A 19,972-nucleotide genomic window follows, 5' to 3' on the forward strand; every position below is an offset into this window, starting at 1 on the left:
TTTGAAAAAAATGAAAAAAAAAAAAACATGGGTTATAGTCCATCGTTTTTTGAAAAATTGAAAAAAAATGTTAACCTCGTTTTTCATCATTTTCGACCATGGGCTATAGCCCCTACCGTACGGCATACTATAGCACGCCGTTTTTCATTATTTTTGAGGATTTGAAAAAAATGAAAAAAAAAAAAAACAAGGGTTATAGTCCATTGTTTTTTGAAATTTAGAAAAAAAATGTTAACCTCGTTTTTCATCATTTTCGACCATGGGCTATAGCCCCTACCGTACAGCATACTATAGCACGCCGTTTTTCATCATTTTTGAGGATTTGAAAAAAATGAAAAAAAAAAAAAACATGGGTTATAGTCCATCGTTTTTTGAAATTTTGAAAAAAAATGTTAACCTCGTTTTTCATCATTTTCGACCATGGGCTATAGCCCCTACCGTACGGCATACTATAGCACGCCGTTTTTCATCATTTTTGAGGATTTGAAAAAAAAAAAAAAAAAAAAACATGGGTTATAGTCCATCATTTTTTTAAATTTTGAAAAAAAATGTTAACCTCGTTTTTCATCATTTTCGACAATGGGCTATAACCCCTACCGTACGGCATACTATAGCACGCCGTTTTTCATTATTTTTGAGGATTTGAAAAAAATTAAAAAAAAAAAAAAACATGGGTTATAGTCCATCGTTTTTTAAAATTTTGAAAAAAAATGTTAACCTCGTTTTTCATCATTTTCGACCATGGGCTATAGCCCCTACCGTACGGCATACTATAGCACGCCGTTTTTCATCATTTTTGAGGATTTGAAAAAAATGAAAAAAAAAAAAAAACATGGGTTATAGTCCATCGTTTTTTGAAATTTTGAAAAAAAATGTTAACCTCGTTTATCATCATTTTCGACCATGGGCTATAGCCCCTACCGTACGGCATACTATAGCACGCTGTTTTTCATCATTTTTGAGAATTTGAAAAAAAAAAAAACAAAAAAAAAACATGGGTTATAGTCCATCGTTTTTTGAAAAATTGAAAAAAAATGTTAACCTCGTTTTTCATCATTTTCGACCATGGGCTATAGCCCCTACCGTACGGCATACTATAGCACGCTGTTTTTCATCATTTTTGAGAATTTGAAAAAAATGAAAAAAAAAAAAAACATGGGTTATAGTCCATCGTTTTTTGAAAAATTGAAAAAAAATGTTAACCTCGTTTTTCATCATTTCCGACCATGGGCTATAGCCCCTACCGTACGGCATACTATAGCACGCCGTTTTTCATCATTTTTGAGGATTTGAAAAAAATGAAAAAAAAAAAAAACATGGGTTATAGTCCATCGTTTTTTGAAATTTTGAAAAAAAAGTGTTAACCTCGTTTTTCATCATTTTCGACCATGGGCTATAGCCCCTACCGTACGGCATACTATAGCACGCTGTTTTTCATTATTTTTGAGGATTTGAAAAAAATGAAAAAAAAAAAAAACATGGGTTATAGTCCATCGTTTTTTGAAATTTTGAAAGAAAATGTTAACCTCGTTTTTCATCATTTTCGACCATGGGCTATAGCCCCTACCGTACGGCATACTATAGCACGCCGTTTTTCATCATTTTTGAGGATTTGAAAAAAATGAAAAAACAAACAAAACATGGGTTATAGTCCATCGTTTTTTGAAATTTTGAAAAAAAATGTTAACCTCGTTTTTCATCATTTTCGACCATGGGCTATAGCCCCTACCGTACGGCATACTATAGCACGCCGTTTTTCATTATTTTTGAGGATTTGAAAAAAATGAAAAAAAAAAAAAACATGGGTTATAGTCCATTGTTTTTTTGAAATTTAGAAAAAAAATGTTAACCTCGTTTTTCATCATTTTCGACCATGGGCTATAGCCCCTACCGTACAGCATACTATAGCACGCCGTTTTTCATCATTTTTGAGGATTTGAAAAAAATGGAAAAAAAAAAAACATGGGTTATAGTCCATCGTTTTTTGAAATTTTGAAAAAAAATGTTAACCTCGTTTTTCATCATTTTCGACCATGGGCTATAGCCCCTACCGTACGGCATACTATAGCACGCCGTTTTTCATCATTTTTGAGGATTTGAAAAAAATGGAAAAAAAAAAAACATGGGTTATAGTCCATCGTTTTTTGAAATTTTGAAAAAAAATGTTAACCTCGTTTTTCATCATTTTCGACCATGGGCTATAGCCCCTACCGTACGGCATACTATAGCACGCCGTTTTTCATCATTTTTGAGGATTTGAAAAAAATGAAAAAAAAAAAAAAACATGGGTTATAGTCCATCGTTTTTTGAAATTTTGAAAAAAAAGTGTTAACCTCGTTTTTCATCATTTTCGACCATGGGCTATAGCCCCTACCGTACGGCATACTATAGCACGCTGTTTTTCATTATTTTTGAGGATTTGAAAAAAATGAAAAAAAAAATAAACATGGGTTATAGTCCATCGTTTTTTGAAATTTTGAAAAAAAATGTTAACCTCGTTTTTCATCATTTTCGACCATGGGCTATAGCCCCTACCGTACGGCATACTATAGCACGCCGTTTTTCATCATTTTTGAGGATTTGAAAAAAATGAAAAAAAAAAAAAACATGGGTTATAGTCCATTGTTTTTTGAAATTTAGAAAAAAAATGTTAACCTCGTTTTTCATCATTTTCGACCATGGGCTATAGCCCCTACCGTACAGCATACTATAGCACGCCGTTTTTCATCATTTTTGAGGATTTGAAAAAAATGGAAAAAAAAAAAAACATGGGTTATAGTCCATCGTTTTTTGAAAAATTGAAAAAAAATGTTAACCTCGTTTTTCATCATTTCCGACCATGGGCTATAGCCCCTACCGTACGGCATACTATAGCACGCCGTTTTTCATCATTTTTGAGGATTTGAAAAAAATGAAAAAAAATAAATAACATGGGTTATAGTCCATCGTTTTTTGAAATTTTGAAAAAAAATGTTAACCTCGTTTTTCATCATTTTCGACCATGGGCTATAGCCCCTACCGTACGGCATACTATAGCACGCCGTTTTTCATTATTTTTGAGGATTTGAAAAAAATGAAAAAAAAAAAAAACATGGGTTATAGTCCATTGTTTTTTTGAAATTTAGAAAAAAAATGTTAACCTCGTTTTTCATCATTTTCGACCATGGGCTATAGCCCCTACCGTACAGCATACTATAGCACGCCGTTTTTCATCATTTTTGAGGATTTGAAAAAAATGGAAAAAAAAAAAACATGGGTTATAGTCCATCGTTTTTTGAAATTTTGAAAAAAAATGTTAACCTCGTTTTTCATCATTTTCGACCATGGGCTATAGCCCCTACCGTACGGCATACTATAGCACGCCGTTTTTCATCATTTTTGAGGATTTGAAAAAAATGGAAAAAAAAAAAACATGGGTTATAGTCCATCGTTTTTTGAAATTTTGAAAAAAAATGTTAACCTCGTTTTTCATCATTTTCGACCATGGGCTATAGCCCCTACCGTACGGCATACTATAGCACGCCGTTTTTCATCATTTTTGAGGATTTGAAAAAAATGAAAAAAAAAAAAAACATGGGTTATAGTCCATCGTTTTTTGAAATTTTGAAAAAAAAGTGTTAACCTCGTTTTTCATCATTTTCGACCATGGGCTATAGCCCCTACCGTACGGCATACTATAGCACGCTGTTTTTCATTATTTTTGAGGATTTGAAAAAAATGAAAAAATAAATAAACATGGGTTATAGTCCATCGTTTTTTGAAATTTTGAAAAAAAATGTTAACCTCGTTTTTCATCATTTTCGACCATGGGCTATAGCCCCTACCGTACGGCATACTATAGCACGCCGTTTTTCATCATTTTTGAGGATTTGAAAAAAATGAAAAAAAAACAAAACATGGGTTATAGTCCATTGTTTTTTGAAATTTAGAAAAAAAATGTTAACCTCGTTTTTCATCATTTTCGACCATGGGCTATAGCCCCTACCGTACAGCATACTATAGCACGCCGTTTTTCATCATTTTTGAGGATTTGAAAAAAATGGAAAAAAAAAAAACATGGGTTATAGTCCATCGTTTTTTGAAATTTTGAAAAAAAATGTTAACCTCGTTTTTCATCATTTTCGACCATGGGCTATAGCCCCTACCGTACGGCATACTATAGCACGCCGTTTTTCATCATTTTTGAGGATTTGAAAAAAAAAAACAAAAAAAAACATGGGTTATAGTCCATCATTTTTTTAAATTTTGAAAAAAAAATTTAACCTCGTTTTTCATCATTTTCGACAATGGGCTATAACCCCTACCGTACGGCATACTATAGCACGCCGTTTTTCATTATTTTTGAGGATTTGAAAAAAATTAAAAAAAAAAAAAAACATGGGTTATAGTCCATCGTTTTTTAAAATTTTGAAAAAAAATGTTAACCTCGTTTTTCATCATTTTCGACCATGGGCTATAGCCCCTACCGTACGGCATACTATAGCACGCCGTTTTTCATCATTTTTGAGGATTTGAAAAAAATGAAAAAAAAAAAAAACATGGGTTATAGTCCATCGTTTTTTGAAATTTTGAAAAAAAATGTTAACCTCGTTTATCATCATTTTCGACCATGGGCTATAGCCCCTACCGTACGGCATACTATAGCACGCTGTTTTTCATCATTTTTGAGAATTTGAAAAAAATTAAAAAAAAAAAAAACATGGGTTATAGTCCATCGTTTTTTGAAAAATTGAAAAAAAATGTTAACCTCGTTTTTCATCATTTTCGACCATGGGCTATAGCCCCTACCGTACGGCATACTATAGCACGCCGTTTTTCATCATTTTTGAGGATTTGAAAAAAATGAAAAAAAAAAAAAACATGGGTTATAGTCCATCGTTTTTTGAAATTTTGAAAAAAGAAGTGTTAACCTCGTTTTTCATCATTTTCGACCATGGGCTATAGCCCCTACCGTACGGCATACTATAGGACGCCGTTTTTCATCATTTTTGAGGATTTGAAAAAAAAAAAAAAAAAAAAAAACATGGGTTATAGTCCATCGTTTTTTGAAATTTTGAAAAAAAATGTTAACCTCGTTTTTCATCATTTTCGACCATGGGCTATAGCCCCTACCGTACGGCATACTATAGCACGCTGTTTTTCATCATTTTTGAGAATTTGAAAAAAATGGAAAAAAAATAAACATGGGTTATAGTCCATCGTTTTTTGAAATTTTGAAAAAAAATGTTAACCTCGTTTTTCATCATTTTCGACCATGGGCTATAGCCCCTACCGTACGGCATACTATAGCACGCCGTTTTTCATCATTTTTGAGGATTTGAAAAAAATGGAAAAAAAAAAAACATGGGTTATAGTCCATCGTTTTTTGAAATTTTGAAAAAAAATGTTAACCTCGTTTTTCATCATTTTCGACCATGGGCTATAGCCCCTACCGTACGGCATACTATAGCACGCCGTTTTTCATCATTTTTGAGGATTTGAAAAAAACAAAACAAAAAAAACATGGGTTATAGTCCATCATTTTTTTAAATTTTGAAAAAAAATGTTAACCTCGTTTTTCATCATTTTCGACAATGGGCTATAACCCCTACCGTACGGCATACTATAGCACGCCGTTTTTCATTATTTTTGAGGATTTGAAAAAAATTAAAAAAAAAAAAAAACATGGGTTATAGTCCATCGTTTTTTAAAATTTTGAAAAAAAATGTTAACCTCGTTTTTCATCATTTTCGACCATGGGCTATAGCCCCTACCATACGGCATACTATAGCACGCCGTTTTTCATCATTTTTGAGGATTTGAAAAAAATGAAAAAAAAAAAAAACATGGGTTATAGTCCATCGTTTTTTGAAATTTTGAAAAAAAATGTTAACCTCGTTTATCATCATTTTCGACCATGGGCTATAGCCCCTACCGTACGGCATACTATAGCACGCTGTTTTTCATCATTTTTGAGAATTTGAAAAAAAAAAAAAAAAAAAAAAAACATGGGTTATAGTCCATCGTTTTTTGAAAAATTGAAAAAAAATGTTAACCTCGTTTTTCATCATTTTCGACCATGGGCTATAGCCCCTACCGTACGGCATACTATAGCACGCCGTTTTTCATCATTTTTGAGGATTTGAAAAAAATGAAAAAAAAAAAAAACATGGGTTATAGTCCATCGTTTTTTGAAATTTTGAAAAAAGAAGTGTTAACCTCGTTTTTCATCATTTTCGACCATGGGCTATAGCCCCTACCGTACGGCATACTATAGCACGCCGTTTTTCATCATTTTTGAGGATTTGAAAAAAAATAAAAAATAAAAAAACATGGGTTATAGTCCATCGTTTTTTGAAATTTTGAAAAAAAATGTTAACCTCGTTTTTCATCATTTTCGACCATGGGCTATAGCCCCTACCGTACGGCATACTATAGCACGCTGTTTTTCATCATTTTTGAGAATTTGAAAAAAAAGTGTTAACCTCGTTTTTCATCATTTTCGACCATTAGGCCGTGTTGGGACCCATGAAAAAGTGCTTAGAAAATGAGTTTCGTTCCCATGTCAAGCGAACTACGCATTCAATGCATTTTCTCATAGATAATACCCTTCTAGACTTTGGGTAAAAAGTTCTACTCATAAAAACCTGCTGTTTTTTTTTTATAGCCATAAATGTATAAACAGTTTATAACCAAAAAACGAAAATCGTGTGCTGCTGTTTTTGCTTGTAAAATGTGTTTTTGGCAACAATTTTTTTTTCTCAAATGTCAAATGCATATACATAACATCTGACATAAGTATTGGTGCCTTTAGTTTACTCATATGTGAATTTATATCATGAAATGTAGCATATTTGTTAAAGAATATGCTTCAACTTAAGTGTTTGCCACACAGTACAATGAAACCTACACAGTAAATTGTGTCAAGAGCTTATGTTTCATACATAGAAAATGTCTCATCCTAATGTGTAATGAAAGGTAGAAAAGAAAATCAGGGCACCTTGGACCAACATGGCAGAAAATCTATCAAAATGTTACCACGCCCCCTAAATTGGAATAATGCAACAAATGGACAAGACTAAGAATTAAAGTAGTAGAGGTCAGAATTATTACAACATATGGTATGAAACATTTATTTATTTACAAGTGGGTCACAGCAAAGGGTCACAGCATCTGTCATCTGTACATCCACCCCCCCGGCCAAGGAAATATATGAAAATTGAAAATACAAAATAACATACAAATGCATAATAATTGTTGAAAAAAAAAAGTAGTAGGCCTACATGGTAACATGTTGGGTTACTCATCCCTATCACTTTCATCAGAGTCATCATCCCATGTAGGCCTACCTCTTTCTTCTGTTTCCTTTGACACATTTTCACAGTCCTGGCAGTGACATAAATCAGTGCAAAACAGTTTTGCAGACATACATGAACATCTTTCAGTCTCACATTTGCTTTTTTTGCAATTACAGTGGACTACCTGCAACACACTATCAGGGGCAGGATTTCTAGTCATCCATTGTACTGTTAACTCCCCATCCTCCATGACCCATCCACTGCCAATGGGTGAAGGAGCACACATCCTACTAGTCAGAGAACGTCTCATCACTGCTGCTTGGTAGTTTGCCCTTTTGCAATGTTGGTGGAGAGCATCACTTGTTGGGGGAATGTACAGTTCTGGCAAAGCTGATGATGCCGTACAGAATGATTTGTACCTTGCATCATTCACGTTTTTGGCAGATGATTGGCCATACAGGTAGCACACATATTTGCTCAGTGTGTTGAAAGTTGACTGGTCAAGGTTAAAACTGCTGCCAAGATGAACCTGCTTGGCTTACCTCAGTTGACTCAAAGAATGCCAAAGAGGTAACCTAAAAGTTCCTCAGACAGATTGAGGCGCAGCTTCCTCAGTGTAAGCAGAAGTCTCTGAGTATCACTAAGTGACTGTTTTGCAGGAGGTGGTAAACTTGGTGACACAAAATTGAACAACAACATGAAAGTCCTGTGAAGAATTTCATTTTGCTGTCATCAAATTCTGAAGGATCAAGAGTACGATGTTTCAACTCACTTTCTAATTTGTTGACTTTATCCCTAAGTGATTGACATTCAGCATTTAAAGATTTAATCTGTTCATGTAATGAGGCAATGTCATTTTGTGTTTCCTCTGTCTGGACCCCAATGCCTGGGACTTCAACAACAGTCTGTACCTCTGCTGTACTTCGATCAGTGATGGAGGTGAAACCAAATAACCTTGGCACGTAGTCAGGATGTAGAGGATCATCACTCTTTTCCCCTTAAATAACAAAAACAACAAAAACATTTACTAGAAATATGATATTAATTTGTTTACATATATGGGGTGTTTTCACATTATGTCCTGTTTCAGACATCAGCCTCAAAACAAACTCATCCGGGACGGGGCTGCCAAATCATTGTGAGATTATTTTTTTTACATTAACCACTGGAACAATAGCATCCCTATTCTGGAGGGAACATTTGCAGAAAATAGCAGATCTACAAGCTCACAACATTGTTGGTGTAGAGCAGGGGTAGGCAGCTTTAACCACGGGTGCTAAGGGTGACCACTGGCACACACTGGAAATGCCAGTGTCTCACTCTAATGCCAGTCTGGCATTAGAGTGAGAGAGGATTAGCCTGCATGTCTGTAACTGTGTACAAATGGAACCAATGGACCCCATTGGACCACAAATGGACCCTTCTTAGGAACCAAATGGACCTTACAGGTCTGTAACTCTGAGAGATGGAACCAAATGGACCCTTACAGCCTGAGTGTACAAATGGACACATGCAGGTCTGTAACTCTGACACTATGGGTCCATTTGGTTCCATTCGTACACTCTCAGAGTAAGTCCATTTGTGCAATAACAATCAAACGTTATGTGGGTCCTTGAAAAAAACAAACAAAAAAAGTTTGATATTAAACCACTGTAGTGGTTATCAGTGGACTCTTAATGTGTCATATAAATCAGTGTCATACGATATTCTGAGGGAAACCATGGAGACTTAACATTCAGTAACTGCAGGGTGTGTTGATCAATAAGAACATTAACATTAAAGTCTTTCCACAGACTCACGTAACATGTTGATGAGTAATTACTCCTGACCAGATCTCTTTCCGGGTAACGGACTATGTTAATCCACTTCTTGGTCCACAAGAAGAGAACTCCGTTAGGTTCGTTTAAAACGGGACATTGTGTGAAAAGGCCCTTTTACATTGAACGTATGGTTTTACAAAAAAAGCAACATACCTGACACAAAGTGAAAGTGGCACCAGCAAATCCATGTAGCCCTGAAACATGACTACATCGGCGAAGTGCAGCGATCCATTTACTTCTTTTTTCTTTACATTTCGGCAGTCTGTAAAAGGATAGCTCCGAGTTCTTTTTTAATCTGTTTGTACAGTCAATCGCACAACGGCTCTTTCCCATTTTCCCAGTTTAGAGAATGAAAACAGCGTCGCAACAGTGAGTTGCTAGGTTGCTATGGACAACAAAAAGTTCTTCCGCATACGAAGACGTTACGCGCATACTCAAGGGAATAAAGCGGCTACGCGATTGGTCCACGTGACCAAAACCACACCACTCCCCTTGCACATATTATTACGCCTTGTAAGAAATAGTCCCATTTTAGATCGTGGATTATAAAATAACTGCAGCGTCGGACGAGTAGAACTTTTTTATTTAGACTGTCTACCTATAAATCTCTTTTATGGAGAAAAAATTGTGTAGTCCCCCTTCCGTGGGAACGGACCTGAACGAAAAGGGACCTCACAACACGGCCTACATGGGCTATAGCCCCTACCGTACGGCATACTATAGCACGCAGTTTTTCATTATTTTTGAGGATTTGAAAAAAATGAAAAAAAAAAAAAACATGGGTTATAGTCCATCGTTTTTTGAAATTTTGAAAAAAAATGTTAACCTCGTTTTTCATCATTTTCGACCATGGGCTATAGCCCCTACCGTACGGCATACTATAGCACGCCGTTTTTCATCATTTTTGAGGATTTGAAAAAAATGAAAAAACAAACAAAACATGGGTTATAGTCCATCGTTTTTTGAAATTTTGAAAAAAAATGTTAACCTCGTTTTTCATCATTTTCGACCATGGGCTATAGCCCCTACCGTACGGCATACTATAGCACGCCGTTTTTCATTATTTTTGAGGATTTGAAAAAAATGAAAAAAAAAAAAAACATGGGTTATAGTCCATTGTTTTTTGAAATTTAGAAAAAAAATGTTAACCTCGTTTTTCATCATTTTCGACCATGGGCTATAGCCCCTACCGTACAGCATACTATAGCACGCCGTTTTTCATCATTTTTGAGGATTTGAAAAAAATGGAAAAAAAAAAACATGGGTTATAGTCCATCGTTTTTTGAAATTTTGAAAAAAAATGTTAACCTCGTTTTTCATCATTTTCGACCATGGGCTATAGCCCCTACCGTACGGCATACTATAGCACGCCGTTTTTCATCATTTTTGAGGATTTGAAAAAAAAAAAAAAAAAAAAACATGGGTTATAGTCCATCATTTTTTTAAATTTTGAAAAAAAATGTTAACCTCGTTTTTCATCATTTTCGACAATGGGCTATAACCCCTACCGTACGGCATACTATAGCACGCCGTTTTTCATTATTTTTGAGGATTTGAAAAAAATTAAAAAAAAAAAAAACATGGGTTATAGTCCATCGTTTTTTAAAATTTTGAAAAAAAATGTTAACCTCTTTTTTCATCATTTTCGACCATGGGCTATAGCCCCTACCGTACGGCATACTATAGCACGCCGTTTTTCATCATTTTTGAGGATTTGAAAAAAATGAAAAAAAAAAAAAACATGGGTTATAGTCCATCGTTTTTTGAAATTTTGAAAAAAAATGTTAACCTCGTTTATCATCATTTTCGACCATGGGCTATAGCCCCTACCGTACGGCATACTATAGCACGCTGTTTTTCATCATTTTTGAGGATTTGAAAAAATGAAAAAAAAAAAAAAACATGGGTTATAGTCCATCGTTTTTTGAAAAATTGAAAAAAAATGTTAACCTCGTTTTTCATCATTTTCGACCATGGGCTATAGCCCCTACCGTACGGCATACTATAGCACGCCGTTTTTCATCATTTTTGAGGATTTGAAAAAAATGAAAAAAAAAAAAAAACATGGGTTATAGTCCATCGTTTTTTGAAATTTTTTAAAAAAAGTGTTAACCTCGTTTTTCATCATTTTCGACCATGGGCTATAGCCCCTACCGTACGGCATACTATAGCACGCTGTTTTTCATTATTTTTGAGGATTTGAAAAAAATGAAAAAAAAAAAAAACATGGGTTATAGTCCATCGTTTTTTGAAATTTTGAAAAAAAATGTTAACCTCGTTTTTCATCATTTTCGACCATGGGCTATAGCCCCTACCGTACGGCATACTATAGCACGCCGTTTTTCATCATTTTTGAGGATTTGAAAAAAATGAAAAAAAAAAAAAAACATGGGTTATAGTCCATCGTTTTTTGAAATTTTGAAAAGAAATGTTAACCTCGTTTTTCATCATTTTCGACCATGGGCTATAGCCCCTACCGTACGGCATACTATAGCACGCCGTTTTTCATTATTTTTGAGGGTTTGAAAAAAATGAAAAAAAAAAAAACATGGGTTACAGTCCATTGTTTTTTGAAATTTTGAAAAAAAATGTTAACCTCGTTTTTCATCATTTTCGACCATGGGCTATAGCCCCTACCGTACGGCATACTATAGCACGCCGTTTTTCATCATTTTTGAGGATTTGAAAAAAAAAAAAAAAAAAAAACATGGGTTATAGTCCATCGTTTTTTGAAATTTTGAAAAAAAATGTTAACCTCGTTTTTCATCATTTTCGACCATGGGCTATAGCCCCTACCGTACGGCATACTATAGCACGCTGTTTTTCATCATTTTTGAGAATTAAAAAAAAAAAAAAAAAAAAAAAAAACATGGGTTATAGTCCATCGTTTTTTGAAAAATTGAAAAAAAATGTTAACCTCGTTTTTCATCATTTCCGACCATGGGCTATAGCCCCTACCGTACGGCATACTATAGCACGACGTTTTTCATCATTTTTGAGGATTTGAAAAAAATGAAAAAAAAAAAAAACATGGGTTATAGTCCATCGTTTTTTGAAATTTTGAAAAAAAAGTGTTAACCTCGTTTTTCATCATTTTCGACCATGGGCTATAGCCCCTACCGTACGGCATACTATAGCACGCCGTTTTTCATCATTTTTGAGGATTTGAAAAAAATGAAAAAAAAAAAAAAACATGGGTTATAGTCCATCGTTTTTTGAAATTTTGAAAAAAAATGTTAACCTCGTTTTTCATCATTTTCGACCATGGGCTATAGCCCCTACCGTACGGCATACTATAGCACGCCGTTTTTCATTATTTTTGAGGGTTTGAAAAAAATGAAAAAAAAAAAAACATGGGTTACAGTCCATTGTTTTTTGAAATTTTGAAAAAAAATGTTAACCTCGTTTTTCATCATTTTCGACCATGGGCTATAGCCCCTACCGTACGGCATACTATAGCACGCCGTTTTTCATCATTTTTGAGGATTTGAAAAAAAAACAAAAAAAAAAACATGGGTTATAGTCCATCGTTTTTTGAAATTTTGAAAAAAAAATTTAACCTCGTTTTTCATCATTTTCGACCATGGGCTATAGCCCCTACCGTACGGCATACTATAGCACGCTGTTTTTCATCATTTTTGAGAATTAAAAAAAAAAAAAAAAAAAAAAAAACATGGGTTATAGTCCATCGTTTTTTGAAAAATTGAAAAAAAATGTTAACCTCGTTTTTCATCATTTCCGACCATGGGCTATAGCCCCTACCGTACGGCATACTATAGCACGCCGTTTTTCATCATTTTTGAGGATTTGAAAAAAATGAAAAAAAAAAAAAAACATGGGTTATAGTCCATCGTTTTTTGAAAAATTGAAAAAAAATGTTAACCTCGTTTTTCATCATTTTCGACCATGGGCTATAGCCCCTACCGTACGGCATACTATAGCACGCCGTTTTTCATCATTTTTGAGGATTTGAAAAAAAAACAAAAAAAAAAACATGGGTTATAGTCCATCGTTTTTTGAAATTTTGAAAAAAAAATTTAACCTCGTTTTTCATCATTTTCGACCATGGGCTATAGCCCCTACCGTACGGCATACTATAGCACGCTGTTTTTCATCATTTTTGAGAATTAAAAAAAAAAAAAAAAAAAAAAAACATGGGTTATAGTCCATCGTTTTTTGAAAAATTGAAAAAAAATGTTAACCTCGTTTTTCATCATTTCCGACCATGGGCTATAGCCCCTACCGTACGGCATACTATAGCACGCCGTTTTTCATCATTTTTGAGGATTTGAAAAAAATGAAAAAAAAAAAAAAACATGGGTTATAGTCCATCGTTTTTTGAAAAATTGAAAAAAAATGTTAACCTCGTTTTTCATCATTTCCGACCATGGGCTATAGCCCCTACCGTACGGCATACTATAGCACGCCGTTTTTCATCATTTTTGAGGATTTGAAAAAAATGAAAAAAAAAAAAAACATGGGTTATAGTCCATCGTTTTTTGAAATTTTGAAAAAAAAGTGTTAACCTCGTTTTTCATCATTTTCGACCATGGGCTATAGCCCCTACCGTACGGCATACTATAGCACGCTGTTTTTCATTATTTTTGAGGATTTGAAAAAAATGAAAAAAAAACAAAAACATGGGTTATAGTCCATCGTTTTTTGAAATTTTGAAAAAAAATGTTAACCTCGTTTTTCATCATTTTCGACCATGGGCTATAGCCCCTACCGTACGGCATACTATAGCACGCCGTTTTTCATCATTTTTGAGGATTTGAAAAAAATGAAAAAAAAAAAAAAACATGGGTTATAGTCCATCGTTTTTTGAAATTTTGAAAAAAAATGTTAACCTCGTTTTTCATCATTTTCGACCATGGGCTATAGCCCCTACCATACGGCATACTATAGCACGCCGTTTTTCATTATTTTTGAGGATTTGAAAAAAAAGAAAAAAAAAAAAAACATGGGTTATAGTCCATCGTTTTTTGAAATTTTGAAAAAATAGTGTTAACCTCGTTTTTCATCATTTTCGACCATGGGCTATAGCCCCTACCGTACGGCATACTATAGCACGCTGTTTTTCATTATTTTTGAGGATTTGAAAAAAATGAAAAAAAAAAAAAACATGGGTTATAGTCCATCGTTTTTTGAAATTTTGAAAAAAAATGTTAACCTCGTTTTTCATCATTTCCGACCATGGGCTATAGCCCCTACCGTACGGCATACTATAGCACGCCGTTTTTCATCATTTTTGAGGATTTGAAAAAAATGAAAAAACAAACAAAACATGGGTTATAGTCCATCGTTTTTTGAAATTTTGAAAAAAAATGTTAACCTCGTTTTTCATCATTTTCGACCATGGGCTATAGCCCCTACCGTACGGCATACTATAGCACGCCGTTTTTCATTATTTTTGAGGATTTGAAAAAAAAAAAACAAAAAAAACATGGGTTATAGTCCATCGTTTTTTAAAAATTTGAAAAAAAATGTTAACCTCGTTTTTCATCATTTTCGACCATGGGCTATAGCCCCTACCGTACGGCATACTATAGCACGCCGTTTTTCATCATTTTTGAGGATTTGAAAAAAATGAAAAAAAAACAAAACATGGGTTATAGTCCATCGTTTTTTGAAATTTTGAAAAAAAATGTTAACCTCGTTTATCATCATTTTCGACCATGGGCTATAGCCCCTACCGTACGGCATACTATAGCACGCTGTTTTTCATCATTTTTGAGGATTTGAAAAAAATGAAAAAAAAAAAAAAACATGGGTTATAGTCCATCGTTTTTTGAAAAATTGAAAAAAAATGTTAACCTCGTTTTTCATCATTTCCGACCATGGGCTATAGCCCCTACCGTACGGCATACTATAGCACGCCGTTTTTCATCATTTTTGAGGATTTGAAAAAAATGAAGAAAAAAAAAAAACATGGGTTATAGTCCATCGTTTTTTGAAATTTTGAAAAAAAAGTGTTAACCTCGTTTTTCATCATTTTCGACCATGGGCTATAGCCCCTACCGTACGGCATACTATAGCACGCCGTTTTTCATTATTTTTGAGGATTTGAAAAAAAAAAAACAAAAAAAACATGGGTTATAGTCCATCGTTTTTTAAAAATTTGAAAAAAAATGTTAACCTCGTTTTTCATCATTTTCGACCATGGGCTATAGCCCCTACCGTACGGCATACTATAGCACGCCGTTTTTCATCATTTTTGAGGATTTGAAAAAAATGAAAAAAAATAAAAACATGGGTTATAGTCCATCGTTTTTTGAAATTTTGAAAAAAAAGTGTTAACCTCGTTTTTCATCATTTTCGACCATGGGCTATAGCCCCTACCGTACGGCATACTATAGAACCCTGTTTTTCATTATTTTTGAGGATTTGAAAAAAATGAAAAAAAAAAAAAAACATGGGTTATAGTCCATCGTTTTTTGAAAAATTGAAAAAAAATGTTAACCTCGTTTTTCATCATTTCCGACCATGGGCTATAGCCCCTACCGTACGGCATACTATAGCACGCCGTTTTTCATCATTTTTGAGGATTTGAAAAAAATGAAAAAAAAAAAAAACATGGGTTATAGTCCATCGTTTTTTGAAAAATTGAAAAAAAATGTTAACCTCGTTTTTCATCATTTCCGACCATGGGCTATAGCCCCTACCGTACGGCATACTATAGCACGCCGTTTTTCATCATTTTTGAGGATTTGAAAAAAATGAAGAAAAAAAAAAAACATGGGTTATAGTCCATCGTTTTTTGAAAATTTGAAAAAAAAGTGTTAACCTCGTTTTTCATCATTTTCGACCATGGGCTATAGCCCCTACCGTACGGCATACTATAGCACGCCGTTTTTCATCATTTGTGAGGATTTGAAAAAAATGAAAAAAAAAAAAACATGGGTTATAGTCCATCGTTTTTTGAAATTTTGAAAAAAAATGTTAACCTCGTTTTTCATCATTTTCGACCATGGGCTATAGCCCCTACCGTACGGCATACTATAGCACGCTGTTTTTCATCATTTTTGAGAATTAAAAAAAAAAAAAAAAAAAAAAAAACATGGGTTATAGTCCATCGTTTTTTGAAAAATTGAAAAAAAATGTTAACCTCGTTTTTCATCATTTCCGACCATGGGCTATAGCCCCTACCGTACGGCATACTATAGCACGCCGTTTTTCATCATTTTTGAGGATTTGAAAAAAATGAAAAAAAATAAAAACATGGGTTATAGTCCATCGTTTTTTGAAATTTTGAAAAAAAAGTGTTAACCTCGTTTTTCATCATTTTCGACCATGGGCTATAGCCCCTACCGTACGGCATACTATAGAACCCTGTTTTTCATTATTTTTGAGGATTTGAAAAAAATGAAAAAAAAAAAAAAACATGGGTTATAGTCCATCGTTTTTTGAAAAATTGAAAAAAAATGTTAACCTCGTTTTTCATCATTTCCGACCATGGGCTATAGCCCCTACCGTACGGCATACTATAGCACGCCGTTTTTCATCATTTTTGAGGATTTGAAAAAAATGAAAAAAAAAAAAAACATGGGTTATAGTCCATCGTTTTTTGAAATTTTGAAAAAAAAGTGTTAACCTCGTTTTTCATCATTTTCGACCATGGGCTATAGCCCCTACCGTACGGCATACTATAGCACGCTGTTTTTCATTATTTTTGAGGATTTGAAAAAAATTAAAAAAAAAAAAAAACATGGGTTATAGTCCATCGTTTTTTGAAATTTTGAAAAAAAATGTTAACCTCGTTTTTCATCATTTTCGACCATGGGCTATAGCCCCTACCGTACGGCATACTATAGCACGCCGTTTTTCATCATTTTTGAGGATTTGAAAAAAATGAAAAAAAAAAAAAACATGGGTTATAGTCCATCGTTTTTTGAAATTTTGAAAAAAAATGTTAACCTCGTTTTTCATCATTTTCGACCATGGGCTATAGCCCCTACCGTACGGCATACTATAGCACGCCGTTTTTCATTATTTTTGAGGATTTGAAAAAAAAGAAAAAAAAAAAAAACATGGGTTATAGTCCATCGTTTTTTGAAATTTTGAAAAAATAGTGTTAACCTCGTTTTTCATCATTTTCGACCATGGGCTATAGCCCCTACCGTACGGCATACTATAGCACGCTGTTTTTCATTATTTTTGAGGATTTGAAAAAAATGAAAAAAAAAAAAAACATGGGTTATAGTCCATCGTTTTTTGAAATTTTGAAAAAAAATGTTAACCTCGTTTTTCATCATTTTCGACCATGGGCTATAGCCCCTACCGTACGGCATACTATAGCACGCCGTTTTTCATCATTTTTGAGGATTTGAAAAAAATGAAAAAACAAACAAAACATGGGTTATAGTCCATCGTTTTTTGAAATTTTGAAAAAAATGTTAACCTCGTTTTTCATCATTTTCGACCATGGGCTATAGCCCCTACCGTACGGCATACTATAGCACGCCGTTTTTCATTATTTTTGAGGATTTGAAAAAAAAAAAAAAAAAAAAAAAACATGGGTTATAGTCCATCGTTTTTTAAAAATTTGAAAAAAAATGTTAACCTCGTTTTTCATCATTTTCGACCATGGGCTATAGCCCCTACCGTACGGCATACTATAGCACGCCGTTTTTCATCATTTTTGAGGATTTGAAAAAAATGAAAAAAAAACAAAACATGGGTTATAGTCCATCGTTTTTTGAAATTTTGAAAAAAAATGTTAACCTCGTTTATCATCATTTTCGACCATGGGCTATAGCCCCTACCGTACGGCATACTATAGCACGCTGTTTTTCATCATTTTTGAGGATTTGAAAAAAATGAAAAAAAAAAAAAAACATGGGTTATAGTCCATCGTTTTTTGAAAAATTGAAAAAAAATGTTAACCTCGTTTTTCATCATTTTCGACCATGGGCTATAGCCCCTACCGTACGGCATACTATAGCACGCCGTTTTTCATCATTTTTGAGGATTTGAAAAAAATGAAAAAAAAAAAAAACATGGGTTATAGTCCATCGTTTTTTGAAAATTTGAAAAAAAAGTGTTAACCTCGTTTTTCATCATTTTCGACCATGGGCTATAGCCCCTACCGTACGGCATACTATAGAACCCTGTTTTTCATTATTTTTGAGGATTTGAAAAAAATGAAAAAAAAAAAAAAACATGGGTTATAGTCCATCGTTTTTTGAAAAATTGAAAAAAAATGTTAACCTCGTTTTTCATCATTTCCGACCATGGGCTATAGCCCCTACCGTACGGCATACTATAGCACGCCGTTTTTCATCATTTTTGAGGATTTGAAAAAAATTAAGAAAAAAAAAAAACATGGGTTATAGTCCATCGTTTTTTGAAATTTTGAAAAAAAAGTGTTAACCTCGTTTTTCATCATTTTCGACCATGGGCTATAGCCCCTACCGTACGGCATACTATAGCACGCCGTTTTTCATCATTTGTGAGGATTTGAAAAAAATGAAAAAAAAAAAAACATGGGTTATAGTCCATCGTTTTTTGAAATTTTGAAAAAAAATGTTAACCTCGTTTTTCATCATTTTCGACCATGGGCTATAGCCCCTACCGTACGGCATACTATAGCACGCTGTTTTTCATCATTTTTGAGGATTTGAAAAAAATGGAAAAAAAAAAAAAACATGGGTTATAGTCCATCGTTTTTTGAAAAATTGAAAAAAAATGTTAACCTCGTTTTTCATCATTTTCGACCATGGGCTATAGCCCCTACCGTACGGCATACTATAGCACGCAGTTTTTCATCATTTTTGAGGATTTGAAAAAAATGAAAAAAAAAAAAAACATGGGTTATAGTCCATCGTTTTTTGAAATTTTGAAAAAAAAGTGTTAACCTCGTTTTTCATCATTTTCGACCATGGGCTATAGCCCCTACCGTACGGCATACTATAGAACGCTGTTTTTCATCATTTTTGAGAATTTGAAAAAAAAAAAAAAAAAAAAAAACATGGGTTATAGTCCATCGTTTTTTGAAAAATTGAAAAAAAATGTTAACCTCGTTTTTCATCATTTCCGACCATGGGCTATAGCCCCTACCGTACGGCATACTATAGCACGCCGTTTTTCATCATTTTTGAGGATTTGAAAAAAATGAAAAAAATAAAAAACATGGGTTATAGTCCATCGTTTTTTGAAATTTTGAAAAAAAAGTGTTAACCTCGTTTTTCATCATTTTCGACCATGGGCTATAGCCCCTACCGTACGGCATACTATAGCACGCTGTTTTTCATTATTTTTAAGGATTTGAAAAAAATGAAAAAAAAAAAAAACATGGGTTATAGTCCATCGTTTTTTGAAATTTTGAAAAAAAATGTTAACCTCGTTTTTCATCATTTTCGACCATGGGCTATAGCCCCTACCGTACGGCATACTATAGCACGCCGTTTTTCATCATTTTTGAGGATTTGAAAAAAATGAAAAAAAAACAAAACATGGGTTATAGTCCATCGTTTTTTGAAATTTTGAAAAAAAATGTTAACCTCGTTTTTCATCATTTTCGACCATGGGCTATAGCCCCTACCGTACGGCATACTATAGCACGCCGTTTTTCATTATTTTTGAGGATTTGAAAAAAATGAAAAAAAAAAAAAACATGGGTTATAGTCCATTGTTTTTTGAAATTTTGAAAAAAAATGTTAACCTCGTTTTTCATCATTTTCGACCATGGGCTATAGCCCCTACCGTACGGCATACTATAGCACGCCGTTTTTCATCATTTTTGAGGATTTGAAAAAAATGAAAAAAAAAACAAAACATGGGTTATAGTCCATCGTTTTTTGAAATTTTGAAAAAAAATGTTAACCTCGTTTTTCATCATTTTCGACCATGGGCTATAGCCCCTACCGTACGGCA

At 33.7% G+C, this 19,972-nt stretch overlaps 1 protein-coding gene across 1 annotated transcript in view; it reads left to right on the forward strand.

Moving 5' to 3' along the window:
- Positions 1–7,102: 7,102 nt before the first annotated feature.
- The window catches only part of LOC310869712 (AT-rich interactive domain-containing protein 1A-like), a gene marked incomplete at its 5' end in the record, with an annotated part of 160,793 nt that continues 147,923 nt past the window's right edge, over positions 7,103–19,972 (forward strand). The window contains 1 exon segment of the mRNA XM_083780571.1: positions 7,103–7,161. Within this exon segment, the coding sequence (XP_083636697.1) occupies positions 7,103–7,161 (59 nt within the window).

This window comes from Protomyctophum parallelum (assembly GCF_964188405.1).
Source record: "Protomyctophum parallelum genome assembly, chromosome: 1".
Taxonomy (NCBI): Eukaryota; Metazoa; Chordata; class Actinopteri; order Myctophiformes; family Myctophidae; genus Protomyctophum; species Protomyctophum parallelum.